We start from the raw sequence: 15876 nt of genomic DNA, 5'->3' as shown, positions 1-15876 counted from the left end.
TTTTAATAAATTTGAGGTGAATAAGCAACATGGTTCCAGCAGACTTTCAGGCAAGTCAGACATGGTAACATTTCACTGGTGCTGTATAAAAAGTTCAAATTACACTCACGTCACTATTGTTGTGCATTATTTACTTGAGTATGTGAGTATGTGTTAAACACTGATTCACCAGTCACACAGTGATACAGAAATTTCTTGTAGATAAAATTTCTCTTTCAGATATGGCAAGAACCCTGCAGCTTGAAAAGACAAGGGTGGTGCTGCTGTGTGCATGTAGATAGCCTTGCTCTTCCCAGTATTAGTGTGTTAGAAACACAGACTGGTTTGGGTTGAAAAGAATACTTGAAGGTCACCTAGTCCAACCCCCCTGCAATAAGCAGGGACATCTGAAACTAGATCTGGTTGCTCAGATCAGGCTGATCAGCACTGTCTAACCTAACCTTGAATGTTTCCAGGGACAGGGCAACTACCACTTCTCTGGGCAACCTGAGCCAGTGTTTCACCACCCTCTTCGTAAAAAATGTTCTCCCTTATAACTAGTCTGAATCTGCTCTCTTTTAGTTTAAAACATTACCTCTTGTCTCATCACAACAGACCATACTAAAAGGTCTCTTCGCATCTTTTCTTATAAGTCCTCTTTAAGTATTGAAAGGCCACAACAAGGTCTCCTCAGAGCCTTCTCTTCTCCAGGCTGAACAACCTCAACTCTCTCAGCCTTTCCTCTGAAGAAAAGCCAGAAGCTAGCCCTCTGCATGGAAAAGATCTCGTGATTGGCAATAAGGAGGCTCTGAGCTCTCCCGTTCTTCTGCAATAACACAGGTATATTTTCTGCAATCTGGGCTAAGAAAATGGGCCCGGGAAGCATTCTTGAGTGCTTTTATTACAGTTCTTCATGTTTTTCATTGCAGATTCTCTCTGTTAACAGCAGATGCTTAAAGATCCTGGAAAATGAAAACCTACCCTGTGTCTCTTCTGTTTTCAATTGAACTGGAATGAATTGTTCTAATTCTGGCATTGAAATCAAAACACCCTAAATTACAGTAATTTGTTTCTCTTTGTGAGTCATTAAATACTCTGAAATCACACATTACTCAGGCTTTCAGTAAGGATCTAATCCTGCAGACTTCTTCAGGCCAAAGCTCTCAGTCTAGTGAGGTGGGACTTTGCTCTGTGGCGAGTCCATCCCACGCCTGGGTGCGGAGCACACCATGTGCTCTCTAGCCCCAGACACAGTGAGCTCCTCCAGTTTTGTGAGGGGGGAAACAGACAGTGTCACTGGCAGGAGAAAATGTCTTTCCTTGCTGAGCCCTCAATGCTGACTGCTTGAAAAGTTTTTGGTTGCTCATAGGAAACAGGCTTTGGTTCCTGCTCTCCCTACTGTGGCTGCTCCAGGGGAGTTCCAGCTATTCTTTCATTTCACTCTGCTGCAGTGACTTTTAACTGTTTCTCACTGCCACTTGTCCACACCCTAACGGGGAGTGATGCAAGGAGAGAAGACAGGAAATGCATCCCAGTTGTGCTCTGTAGCACCTACTGCTTCCTGGGGCATTCAGGGGCTGCTGGGAGTAATATATTTGGAGTTAAAAGAGAGAATGTAATGGGTTTATGTGGCAAGGTTTTAGTAGTGGGAGGGCTGCAGGGGTGAATTCTGTGAGAAGAGACTAGGAGAGGAGCCTATGGAGGAGCATGTTTTCTAGCAGAAACTGCCCATGAGGGACCCATGTTGGAGCAGTCCATTCCCAAAGGACTGTACCCTGTGGAAAGGACCCATGCTGAAGTCTGTGGGAAGGACTCACACTGGAGAAATTAGTGAAGAACTGCATCCAGTGAGAGAAACCCCACATGTCAGCAAGGGAAGATGATGAAGAGGACGGAAAGGCAGAGACAATGTGTAATGAACTGACCATAACCCCCCTTCCCAGTCACTTGCACAGATCTGAGGGAGGCACTATGGGAGCTCGGAGTGAAGTTCACACTGGGAAGCATGGGGGGTAGGAAATGGGAAGGGCACTGCTTTTAGTTTTGTTTTTATGTCTAATTCCTATTCTTAAAATTAATTGGCAATAAATAACATTAATCTTCCCCAATTAGAGTTTGTTTTGCCTGTGGCAGTAATTGCTCAGCAATCTTCCTGTCCTTATCTTGACCCGTGAGCTTTTCATCTTATTTACTCCTCCATCTTGCTGAGAAGGTGGAGTGAGAGAGCAGCTTAGTGGGCACCAGCCAAGGTTAACTGATCACAGAGAGGAATGAAGAAAATCCTATTACTACTATTTTATGAGGAACATGTAATAGTAGCAACTTGAGAAAAAAAAAATAAAAATACCTGTAAGGTAATCAAGGCATTCCAACAATTTCTTCTCCCTGGTAAAATCAAGTGCGAAAGTATCAAAGGTATCGTTGAGATTAATTTCAGGAATTAGAACCTGGGAGGATGCAGTTGCCATGGAAACCCTATAATAAAATGAAAAAACATATTTTAGCACACAAGACAAGAAAACTTTCACATCAAAGTAGGATCTAATAATCATAATTGTTATAACTTTTCAATTAGCTTGATGAAAACTTTGACATGTATTTTATTTACATGGTTTAAGTTAAAGCTCCTTCTGTCACTTTTATTTTTGGGAGTAAAATCTCCAGTAAAAATCCCTTGTGACTCTTCTTTTGCCTAACAAGCAGCATTAAATAAGTTTTTTACAAAATACTGGTTGAGCAACAACATATTTTGCATTTTTCTTTCCAGTCACCCACTGAATCAAAGTAGTAATGGCACCATTTCTATCTGTGTTTTAAGCAATCCTGACAGATGTTGCATCTCTCACAATGCCTGTTTTCCCAAGTAGTTTCTTGCTCCAGGCATTCCTTGGCATTGTCCTCCCAAAGGCTTGGTGTGGATCCCCACAACTGCTCAGCTGTTTAGCACAGCACACTGCTGTTAACTTCAAAAAGCACCAGCCGGAGATAAAACAAATAGATGTCAGCACAGTTTATTTTGAAAAGCTTTTCCCTGCAAACATCTGTGCATGCTTACATTTCTTCCAAACCTGAAAAGGTTCCTTGCCTACGTAATTTCAAGAGCTACATCCACTTTTTATCCATCCAGACCTGGTAATAATATATAGAGATGAGGTTTCACAAGAAGACTGCCATCATGATGCATTTTTCAGATCCTTCAGCCTGGTATCTCAAAATACATGTTACTGGAGACCTGGATCCTAGATATGTTTATAGAAAGTTTGGTCCACTGAAGCAAAGAGGTTAAACCTCATTTAGTTAACTGCTCTAGTTTGGAGGTAAACAAAAATGCATGTCATTACCTGTCATTTGTGACATGTGTGATCAAGATATTTTGATTGCGTCAATTAACAGTTTCCCAAATTAGATTATTTCTCTGTAGATAGGGCTCAAATGGCTCAAGGCCAAATGCTTACGAAGAACTATGTTTTCATGTATTTCTTGTGTAGTATTTTACAAAAATACAGTTAGGAAAGTAAAAAATTGAGCTGTGCATCTCATTGTTTTCAGCACAGTTTTCAAAAACTGAGCTGAGGACATTAGTCAATAATTTGTGCTATACAGTTCTCAATACTGTTGCTCTTGAAACTGTGATTGTAGAAGTTAGTTTAAAGTAGATCCTACTAGAAATGTTGGGTTTTTTGGAGAGGACAACTAAAATGCCTTTTGCCCCACGCACTTTCAGGGAAAAATGCCGTAAGCTCCTTCACTTCTTTTTTTCTCCCCCACCTGTCCAACGCCTAGTAGTTAATCTGCAATTATACCCTGGTGCTTTTACATCTATTAGGAAAAAAAGACACATGTTTCTTGTAGGGCCTGTTTTAGGGCAAACTTGGTGACACACACTTCTTCAAAATTGACAAAGGTCTTGCTAATAAACCAGCAAGCAGGTATCTAAAATCAGGAGCTTCTTTGAAAGCCTGCATAAAGCACATATTTATTATGAAGAAGACGGTACCATCAGGCCCTTTAGGACTGCTCTTTGGGGCTATGCAAAGGGTGCACTGTGTAAGTGTGTTAAAGCGTGTGCTTTTGGTGAGCTCAACAGCTCACAGTTTCAGACACCATGTCACCATATTAGGTTCAGTGGATTGAATTCCCTCTTGTACTTCTGCCTGCTCTATCTGACACTGTACTTCATTGGAAAAGGTTTTTCTAGGATAAATGCATTTCACCCACTGTAAATAATGTATGACCTAAATCACTGTAGTGTGTGTAATGTCTTAGCTATAACATAGTTACCTGTTGTGCTTACAGCAGAGAATATTATACTGCAATTACTTTCAAATATATGGATGAACAAATGCAATGAGCGTAATTTCAGGAGACTGTTTTAGCAGCTGGAGCTCAGGGCCATGGTGAGACTGTTAAATGAGCAGTCTAGAATCAAACAAAATATTCCTCACCACATAAGAACTAGGAGAGTTACTTCTGGGGAATCATATATTAATAAGATTTAGTCTCTTTTTCCACTTGCAATTTGTCTGTAAGCACTTGGTGGTTTTTTCCCCTCAGTTTTATTCACTGTTTAAAATGATTCTCTGACTTTCAGGGTGTTCTTAACCATCTCATTGCAGATGCAGACAGCAATCTGTGATAGCCAAGAATTAGATTTGATTTGGCATATTTGTCAGCTGGTCTGATCTCTGCTTTCTGAGTATCTCTCCTGTGACTGTATTTATGATGTAAATGTTAATGTTTACAAGTTCAAAATGGAGCTTCTCTCAATACTCTCTAGTAGTCAGTTAAAAAGCTTTGTGTCTTCACAGGTTTCTGCCCTACTGCTTGTTCGACCAAATATTGAAAAAAGGCCAGGCCCTCACCTTCAGCTTTTACTCATGATACTCCTGTGGCAGTTTTACTATCAGTGTCTGCTGGAAAAAAAGAAGTGCCACAACATATCCTGATGACAGAATAAAAACTGAGCCAAACTGGACAGAGAAAATATAATCCCTTGCCTTGCCTTGCCTTGTCTTTCAAAAGATTTTCAGTTCTCTGAACCTGTAACCAGTAACCCAGTGTTGCTGGCTTATTAATAGAGTAAATAGCTTTGGTGACTCCTGATACTCAGAGAATCTGCATACAGCACAGCACTCCATAGTAAGTGACAGACTTAAGAAAATAAATGAGAGCAGGGAACTTCATGTTTTGGATTAGGTGAAAATTGGCTGGACAATGTGAAGATATAATGTGAATCCAGAAATAAAAAAAATAGCTGAATAAATGAGCAACCTTTTTATAGTTCTCTTCTTCATTGTCCACATACATTCTCCTTTTTTTTTTTTTTTTTTTTTTTGGTTTCTCTGACAGATGGCTAAACAGCTAATAATTCTAACAGAACACTTTTTCATCAGAAAATACTGCTGAAATTCAATGGGAATGTTTCAGCATTCACAGTGTTGCACTGAAAACCAGACTAAATTTTCTGACAGCACAGCTTCCTCGAAAGACTTGCTCCCTTCTCTTTGGGTCCCTAATAGACCTGGCATGCTTGATGAGGAGCTGCTAGGATCCTAGATGCAGTAGAAATTCCCTACATACAGAGACCCAACGCAGCAGCTGCCATAATTTCCAGACACCCAGGCTGTTGAATCTCCAACTCTGTGAGTGGGCTATCTCAGAGATGCATGTTGCAGGTTCCCTAAGTGACACATTTCGTTACCTTGCCACTTCCTATTTTGTGAAGAATATTAATCCATTAAGATAACTCCAAATATATTCTAAGGAATGTACTCACTGCCTGATTTATTTCTGAATCTCAGAATTCTCCATGGAGTAGGTATCTCAGCCTCCAGAAACCTGTTTTTTTTAGTGTTTTTAGCACCAGACACCTACTTGGCAACCCCCTTCATTTGTGCATGCTATTACTGTTCTAAATCTTATTTCACACCTTTTTTTGACTGCTCCTCTTTCCAAAGAGATGTTTTGATTTAGCACTACAGGAAGGTCCTTCCCACTCTGGTACAGCACAAAGTAATGTTCTGAGGGAATGTGTCAATTAACTCCCCCTGGCTTGGACCACATCTGTGGTGGGACAAGACATACAGCAGCTATGGCAACCCATCTGCCTTAAGTGAGGTTTTTTGGTTTTTTGAGAGGAATGTCTTCTAATTTACCTTTCAGTGATATTTTTAGCCGTTTGCAGGAAGCGAGCGTGATCGTTCTCCTTCAGCGACTGTTCAGCCTGAGAGATGAGGGATGTCGAGCGCTCAATGCACTGTTTGCAGTTCGCAATCTGCTGAGCCAGTTTTCTCAACCTCACCACCTTGAGTGGAAACATAAGAAAGCAGTCACCTCTCTAAGGTCACAAATCATGATTGCATTTGCACTTCCGAGGCAAAGCTGGAATGCAAAGGGGAAGTTAAGATGAATGGCTTCACTGACAAGAGCTTTTTTCACACTGGCCTGATGGTGAGCCCCATCTAGCCACGTAACAATTTTAACAAGAGGACAGGCACAACCTTTCTGCCTGAATATTTTCCACATGGAAAACAACAGGGGAGAGCCAAAACAAGCACAGCTGGCCTATTTTCCAACAGAAGAAACATAATTTCCTGGTACTTTCTGCTTATATGAAAACTAAGGGCTATTTAGATAATTGTTGCCCTGAAGTGATGAGATCTGTGTTAAGGGCATCTTACAGATTAACTATTTTTTTTCTATTACTGAGGTGAGTTTCACACACACAAAAAAATCTGAAAACTTGTCAGAAAAAGACTTCAATTTTTCTCACAATACATGCCTGCCCTTTTCATTATATGTTTTTAGTCAAACAAGGTATTTTCTTCTTGAATATTTTTAACTGGATGAGAACACACTAGTGCTGGAGAGCTGATTATTACTGCAAACGTATATGCTGGAGATAAACACCGTAGGTGTGACTGCAATCATTAACTGAAAGGCTAGGGAGGGCCACAGTCAATACCAAAGATAAAGTTGGCTAACAAAACTTCTAGTTCCTGACAGGTCTGGAAGTCCTTCCTATTGGTATCACATCAGGATCACAGTCTGAACAGGAGTAAAAAATAGGAAGGCATTTAGAAAGGCATTAAGACTCAGTTATATGAGAAAAAAAGGAAACTTACAACCATGTGATCAGCAGAAATATATTAATTTCTAGTCAAGATAAGGTTCTCAATCTCAACAATTAGGGCACAAGCTATGAAGCTGCTGAGTTGAATTTCAGATATAACTGCATCCTGACTAGTGATAAAGCTATCTTAATGCACCTAACCAGAAGCAGAAATCAGTAGGAAAATCAATCTTTTTAAAAACTTTTGAAAAGAAAATATTGGCCAAATGATTACTCTCCTGTAGCATTGGTGCCTCTTCTAAAGACAAACACAATAAAGGCAAAAAATTGCAGGGAAAGCAAAGATTTTTATAATGCTAATGATCTGATCAGCTTCTAAGCTGAACTAATGCCATAATATTTTAATTAACTGTACATTTGCAGAGATTACAATTTGGTGTATACCAGACTAACCAGGGAAAGGTTCATTGTAGTATTAAGTAGCTCATATGTTTATTGACTTCTTAATTAACAATATAAACTGTGAACTGAAATAAATGTTACCTTGTGAGGTTTTAGGAATCAGAAGGCATGCCATGATTAGTGAGGTCTCCAAATGAACAAGATTTTGTTTGCTTGATTCTTTTTTGTATCTACTTCAAGAGGACAACTGATGATAAACTTTAAAAGAGTCTTGTCTCAACTGCTCCTCACCCACCCCCACAATGGGGGAATGACATCTGCAGTAAAATTATCTTATCTATTTGAGATATAAACTTTTGTTTGTTTATTTGTTTTTCCTGTTAATGCTCTGTAGGTTTGTATAGGTTTTGAGTGAAGAATGAAGCTGCACCACATTGTCAAACTCATGTCTGAATCTGCAACCTTGCAGCCACAGCTGGACCTCTATAACTGAGTGTTTCCAGCTCTGTAGTCATAATTACAGTCCTATAGACAAATTTGCCATCCCCTACCTTCTAGAAAGACTCTTAGCTACAGGCTCTCTTAAAAGAAGGTACATTGGGCAGAACTTACTGTGGCTTTTCACAGGGGTCTCTTGAACCCCTGAAGTCTTTCAACATTTACAACATATAGGGTAAAGCATTCCAGATCTTTACTGGACCTCAAGTTACATAGCTTGTGGTTGAACAAAGTAGAACTAAGAATGGGGACAGATTCTGGTATCAGCTATATTGAAAAAAATTTGAAGTAAATTGTATTAGAAAATTTTCATGCTTTAATGGACATTATAATACACCTTTGCAAGCAATAGATTTTTTTAAAAGCAACTCATGTATATAGCACAAATCCAAATGAATGGAAGGTTTTCCACTTCATTGGAAGCACAGCTGTTCTCACTGTGGAGAGAAACAGAGTCGAAACAATAATGTAGGAGGCCACCTTTTCCATTTTCAAGGGAATTTTATTTTTTTAACAGCATGAGAAAATTCAGGTTCTGTCACATACTGCACAGGACTTGTGGTTTCAAACACGTTTAAGTCAGCCCTTGCCTACAGGCTTTTTATTTAAAGTTAATTGGAATATCTTGACAGCCACATGAACCATTTAACCTGCTCTTGCCTTTCTTCCTTTCTTTAGCTCTTCCCACACAAGAAGAGTTTATATTTGACTTAGTTAGTTTAGCAGTTAAATAGTAAACACCATGTACCTAGAAAATGAGAACATTAGTTGAACTCTAATGTGTTTCTCAAGTAAGAGATATCTAGCAAAATGTGTTGAAACTTGAGTATCAGAGATTTTTCCCACTCAATATGTTTGTCACTAATAATCATTGTACTTAAGTAATTGGAAACGCACACTTAATTTAATTTCATGAATGCTTTTTATAAATAAGTTGGATTTCCTATTCTCAAGAATGACAATGAATGAAACAAGTTTTAATGTGATTGTAATTAATAAATAATTAAAATATATAAATTAACATATTCGTGTACATAATTGCCAACCATGATACCAAATATTGTGACACTTCGTGAAAGTGAAAACTTTTGGGGGAAACACTGTCAGACATATAACAGAGTAAGGAAATTATTAATTAGCCATCATTTTATTATCATTTACTGCTAGTGACTTCATTTCTGTGATTATCCTTCAAAATCATAATCACACGTACCAGGAGAAATGCCAGATAAATTGCTGAGGTCTAGGATACTCATCTTGATATATTTCATTCCTCTTTACATGAAAGCAGTAGTAGCCCAGGACTGCATAATGACTTTTACGAGTATGTATTAATAGCACATGAGGTAAAAAAAGCTCTAAGCAAGAGGAAGCAGTGTTGACCTACTTGAGGACTAAAGGAGAAAAGCTTTTACCTTTCCTTCCTTGATTTTGGTTCCAATTATTTGTCGTCTTTGCTGTATTATTTCGATGAGCTGGTCACATTCTTCCATCAGCTTTGTTTCTTGGCGGGATGCATTTACCTACAAAGCAAGTAATTTTGATTAGTAAAATCTTTTTGGACATTTGCCTTTACTAATCTAAAATTTGTAATTTGTAAAATGTTGGGTTTATAATTTCCTGCTCGTTTCTGTGTATAATCTATGTGTTTTTATTTTTTCCATCTTGGATTTTGTAAAATACTGAAAGGAGCCTGAATGTCTTGTTTGTAGGATGTAAGACTTGCAGATAGATACTCATCAGGTATTTCTACCTCAAGTGAGAAAAGACTCGTCCTGTGAGGACTGAGAGATGTCAGTTATAGCAGACATCAGTGAGAAGTGAAGGCTTTTCGGGAGGTGTTTAACACATCTCAGATTCAAGACATACAAATATATGAGCCAGTGAAACTGTTTTTATTGCAAAAAAAACTTTACAAAGAATATTTGCTTTCTATGGAAAATGTTGACTTCTGTCAAAAACTAAGAAAACTTAAACCAGAAATGTTTTGGTTCTCAGCTGAAAATGTTTTGTTTCTGGGGGAGACTGATTTTTAAAGTGAAAAGTCAACATTCTGTATGACAAGAAAAATGTACTTTCCCCCTCCCAGCAGTAGTATGCATAGCTTCCAAGTATGCGCAAAGAGTCAGATGAAAAAGCAAAAGGTTCTAATCATATCTAGAATACATAAAAGTTTAAAGCAGTGATTTCAAAGCTGTGCTTCCATATACACTTTGCTAAGCGGGTAGAGCAGTCTTCAACCCTGGCCAGTTGCTCCAAGAGCCACTTCACCTTTTCCATTGGGCTAGTGAGAGCTAACAACAGGGAACAGTTCCAGGTGACAAGTAACTATATTTCACCCCTTTGTTATTTTTCAGTCTGATGATCCCCTTGATCTGCCTCAGCTTTCTGTTTTTTCTTCCAACAATGTGTTTAAACATGCATTTATCTGTAAGCATATTATGGAGCTCATTAAGATTAAGCAAATGCTTATATAGCTACATTTGGACCAGGGCCAATTTTACAAATAACCTTCTTATGGGAAATACATTGTATCCTCAGGGCAAACGGGACTTGTTTACAAAGGCCTTCTTACATTAAGGTTTTGGATTATCCTTCTCAAACCTTCATAAAATTTGAGTGCATATTTTACAGGCTTCATTATTAATTAAGATATCAGGGCTATAAAAAAAAATCTGTATTTTTTATGGAAGAGGTCAGATGGTACTGAAAGTGCTGGGGAGACCAGCAGTCAGTAGGTAAAGATGTAGAAAGTACTCCCAGCATATAGTTTATATAGTTTATAGCCTATTTATCTCCTGTTTGCTCTGCCTGGCTTCCCACCATGGTCCGTAAGGAGACACAGATCATGGAGCACCTCACCCAAAACCTCTGGCAGTGCCAATGCCTCTCCACAGACCACTGAGGGACTCCAGAAGAGCTAGTCAAATCAAGATGGTCCCTCCCATTCCTCCTCTTCTCTTCATCCCACCACCCCAGCTGCACCAGCACCACCCCATCAATCCCCCACCCCATCATGTTCCACGCTTTGGCGTGAAACGCTGCAAAGCTGTTTCCAATGAGCCACCCAGTGTGCAACGTTCCTCTGCTCTGACTCCAGTTTCACTAGTGGATTGAAAATCCACCAGAGAGTGGGGAATCCCAAGTGGGCTCAGTCAGGGGCAGGGAGCACATTCATTGCATGTGGGTGCAACTCCTGTGTTGCTACTGGGGTCTGCTCATGCCAGAGCCAACTTTGGCACTTAACTATGGTAGCACTTCACGGAATTTTTGAGTAGTTTCCACTCAAAGTGTTACTTCTATCACCACCCACTTACATCACAAACTCATTCTGTTGAGCAGATCTGTTTAATCTTTGGGGTAAGTGTCGTGAAGCACAGAGTTACAGGAAGGTTAAGTCAACATTGTTTCATTTAATGCTTTAGTTGGTTTGAATAATAAAGTATTAATTAAATCGTAACTTAAAAAATTCTAGACTAAGAAAAACAAAATGCCTGGAAAAAAACCTTTGGATTTCTTACACACTGACTGCAGACTTCTCTTTTTCTTTGAAATCTGACAAGTATATTATTTTATGAACTTCATTTGAAGACATTTCCAACTTTATAGCTTGCACAAGCTTATTAAAAGTGAAAAGAATATTCCAAAATTATTTGATATGTCTGAGCTTTGTCTGAAAAAATAAAAAGCATTTAATCTGGGGGCTTTTCTCAAGTTGAAATATTCCTTAATCGAATTTTCAGCCTACAAGACCTCTGATTCAGTAATAACTTTATAATTGAGCACATGCCTAACTTTAAGTGCACCATATTAGCTCTGGCCCTAAAGGGACTATTTGTGAGATTAGCATTGAATATTATTTACTTGTATGTTTCTGAGGAGTCATATGTCAGGCCAAAGAGCCACAGGCATGGAACAGGGCTCTGCTGTACAGGTGCTGCAGAAATACTAGAATAAGGCTCTGCCTTCTGCTTGAGTCCTTTGATGAACAGCAACCTTGACAATAACTTCCAGCTGGGGCTGGCCAAGGAATGTGAGTTCTGTCTGGTGAAAATACTTGAGGTTTTACATTCTACATTTTTCCACATTAAAACAAGCCCTCTTTCCAAGGAGTTCATTAAAAGAGACTGAGAGCTGCATTAGAAAAGTCTGGAGACTGTTGCTCTCTTTGGTTGTGGGAGGCTCTGAATCATGCAGGGAGCAGACTTAAATCTGGGCTTCCTCCATCCCAGATGAATGTTGACTCCTTAATCTATCTATTGCTAGGAGTTTATGCTTGATTGGAGGACATATTTCTGTAGAAAATTTCAGCAACATCCATACACTTAGATTTAGCATCAGCAAATTCCTTGAAAATCTGTGTCCTGAACTACTTTGAACCTAAAGTTTGTTTTATTGGTGTAAACTTCTCTTCAATGCCACAAACCAGATTTAAAACTGATTAGGAGGTCTTGTTATGATTTAGCAAAAATAATAACATTTTCTACTGCAAACAAGCAAACTGATTCTAGTCTCCTGCTTTTGTGGGAAATTTATTCCTATTTCTGTAATATCCAAAGACTTCAAACAGACAGTTTACTGAACAAAAAAAATCAGGGCTCTTTCCAGGTTTTCCAGACAGATGGATAGGGTCTGCTGGCCCTTGCCTCAGGGAGTGAGTGTAGAAAAGAGAGAAAAATGGGGGGTCCTTCGATGTCTGTTGGGGAGCTGGAAACAAGAAGCCTCCCAACCCAAATGGGAGAGCAGGCCAGCTGTTCCCATCTCCACAAGCTGAGAACGGCTTTGGAAAGTGTTCTCTCTGCAGAGGCTTCCTTGGCTTTCATCTTCAGAGGCCTGAGCTAAATTGCAGTTTAGGTCATAAGAAAATGAATGTGGTGGTTTCAAAGTCCCCAGCAGATGTTTGGGAAATCACAGCACTACACATGGCTAGAGGTTCAAGGTTAGAGGGGAACTTCCCCGGTTAATTTAAAGGCAAACAAGAGTGTCCGAGGGCTAGAATCATATCCATGAAAACTTCCCCAACTAATATACTAGAACTGAAGGGTTTTTAAATGTCTCAACAGAATTTTCCTTGCAGGAGCAAAACTCTGCCTCTGGGATTCCTTATGGATGAAGCAATTTTGCCCACAAGTAGAAACGCACATGTGACTTTTCAGCAAATAATCTCTAAATGACAAACAAAATCAGACACCCTAAATTGAAGGTGGCTGATTTTTAAGACTATTCTGTTTGGGATAAATTCATCAAAACCAGAGCAATTTTTATTCACTAGTCATCCACTTACTATGCAAAACAGAAGAAGTTTGCAGAAAGAGTCTGATCTTTGGAAAGTAAGGTATGCATTTGATTTCAGTTTCAGATTTACCATTAAAAAATTGTCTCAGTGCCTCAAAAAATAATTTCTTTCCACTTGGAGCCATACAGTTAAAGAAGAGGTATCAACTTGTCTTTACAGATTTGAGTTGGTGGTTATAGAATTACTATATACTCACAAATAAACAGAAATATCAGAAAAGCAAATGGCAATTATTCCACTTAACAACTGTAACATCATTGCCACATACTTCACTCTAGATTTTGAGCCTGAATATCTTCTTATAACAAAGGCAGAAAGTGAGGAAAAAATAACCTAAAATATTGACATATAAAGACTGGAGTACCTGTTTATGCTAGGAAAACTTTCTTCATTGTCATGTAGATGTGGAACATACTTTCTGGGATTACTGTCTTTAGATTAATTAAAAGATTATACTCATCTAAAGAGAAAGACATATCTAATTTTTAATTACTCCATGTTGCAAAATGAATAACTTTTCTTCAGAGTCACAATACATTGAAGTAACATTTTAACATCATCCATGTTTCATTTATTTATTTAATGGAAACACAAAGGATAATTATTAATGTGTATTTCTGAAAACATTTCCTTTTTTGTATAGATGGTTAGACTATGGGTTATTCAATTTAGTCTTCTGTAGTGCAAAACCAACTCTTGGAATAAAGCCTTTTCAGACTTTTATCTAATCTAAGTGTAAAATTGATTTTATCTCTTATGACAAACTGTGCCTTTGGAAATATGTGATATTAATCAGCTTGCCATCTGAATGGATGATCTACATCTCCTTCATTCTGCATTGGCACGAGAGAAAAAGGAGTGTCCATCTCCCATTTCAAATGTGCCAGAGGCTTTGTTTGTGTTTGCATTCCACGTCTATCTCTAACCAGAAGACTGGTGTTTAGAGGCAGTCTTAGAGCAGGTTAAACAAAGGTCAATGCAAAAATACAGCAGCTTACTCTGGCTACCTAGGAATTTTGTGAATGAAGAATCAGTTGGGCCAGGATAGCTAAACCACTTTGGATGAGGCTGATAAGACTATCTGCCCCGATCTTGACTAAAAGTAAACCTTTTTTGAAGTTTGAAATACTCATGTTACTTATTAAAATGTTGTTTTAAAGGTTTTGTCCCACTGTGCTTTGAAGCACACTATTGAGAAACTAACCAACAAGATACCTAGCAGTCCTCCAGTGACATTTACAATCTAATCACAAAACCAAACCAAACCAGAAGCTTCATGGAAAACAAACAGATTGGTTTTATGAGATTTCCATTAAAAACATTAAAAAATCTTAGACTCAGGTGATCTAGAAAGTTCTCATAAAGAGCTGTTCCAGAGATGCTTATGCTGACAGCTGTAAAGTCCATGGACTAGGCTTGCTTCAGTGAACATGACAGAAAACAAATGCAGCATCATGTTGGAACTCTAGCTGACATTTCTCAGGGTAGGAAAGCACGCTGGAGATGAGACATTTATTGAAAGACAAACCACAGTTTCATAACTGGGTTAAACTGCTCTGGGATCATACTACCAAAAAGAAAAAAAAAAAAAGGTATTCCCCATTTTCCTTCCGTATGAAAAGCCGGTGTGGCCACCTGGGGAAATGGCTGGGCCAAGCTCACCTGACTGATGTGGATGTTGCATGAACACATGGGAAGCAGGCAGAGAAATACAGTAGGGAGGGCTAAAGCAGAAATGGGATGACTTTTGGCAGCAGTGAGGCTTAAGGTCTGAATAAAATATGAAACTAACCACTATGAAGGAGGTATTTTTTTCAAGATGCAGTAAAAGGGCCAAATTATTATTTTATTTCCAGTAATTATTTCTGTCCTTTATGTTAGTCCTTTCTTTGAACCTAAGTAATGAAAATATATTTTGAATTTAATTATATGAACTTATTTATTGTTTTTCTTTTGTTTTTCCTGCTGACATTAAGCCTTTATTTCACGTTGAGAAAAATATTCCACTTGGTGTGTTTCATTTTGGGTATAAAAACAAAAACAATTAAATAGTCACTGAAGTTCAAAGGACTGTCTGTCCTTTGATGAAGATGAAACCATTGCCCTTGTAACCAACAGTTCAATACTTAAAACTCTCATGCAGGATCTGGAGTCTGTAGCCTAGTGTTTAACATACTCACTAGAGGACCAATGCCTTTGGTCTCCTTGCTGCTCTAACTGCTGTTCAGCTGTTTATGGTAGGCAGAAAAAGCAGGAACTCAGAAGTATTTTGTTCCCCTAAAGGTAAATGACTTAAAGACAGAAGGTTCCAAAAAGTAACAAGATTTTGACTGACAAGTTATATTCTCTGATGGCAGGCACAAAGAATTACCTGCTGCATTAGTTAACCAGTAACTAACAGTGAACTAAACCCCGTTTTCTAGTGTAAGGATGAAGTTTTGTGGGAATATTGGCCTAACAAAAATGCGAGACAGAAGCAGAGATGGAGAGAGTGGCAACTGGTCACCCTGTCAGGCAAGGACAGGCACTGCTGTTTGTTTATATACGATCTGTGAGACCTTTTATCATAATAGGACTCCAATTTCCAGAAGTCACAAACAGCTGTAGGTGCAGTGTGTTTCAGCATGTG

General features: G+C 38.6%; 1 protein-coding gene across 3 annotated transcripts in view; it reads right to left on the bottom strand.

Moving 5' to 3' along the window:
* MID1 (midline 1) overlaps nucleotides 1–15876 on the bottom strand; it is a 246440-nt gene that overhangs the window by 21395 nt on the left and 209169 nt on the right. For all 3 annotated transcript variants that reach the window (XM_051644192.1, XM_051644191.1, XM_051644193.1), the window contains exons 4-6: nucleotides 9367–9474; nucleotides 6135–6283; nucleotides 2327–2454 (exon numbers count right to left, since the gene is read on the bottom strand). In XM_051644192.1, coding sequence (XP_051500152.1) covers nucleotides 2327–2454; nucleotides 6135–6283; nucleotides 9367–9474 — 385 coding nt within the window. The remainder of the gene's footprint in view (nucleotides 1–2326; nucleotides 2455–6134; nucleotides 6284–9366; nucleotides 9475–15876) is intronic.

The sequence above is a fragment of the Apus apus genome, chromosome 1, assembly GCF_020740795.1.
Source record: "Apus apus isolate bApuApu2 chromosome 1, bApuApu2.pri.cur, whole genome shotgun sequence".
Classification (NCBI taxonomy): Eukaryota; Metazoa; Chordata; class Aves; order Apodiformes; family Apodidae; genus Apus; species Apus apus.
The sequence above is the reverse complement of the archived record's forward strand: the minus strand, read 5'-3'. Positions and strand labels throughout refer to the sequence as shown.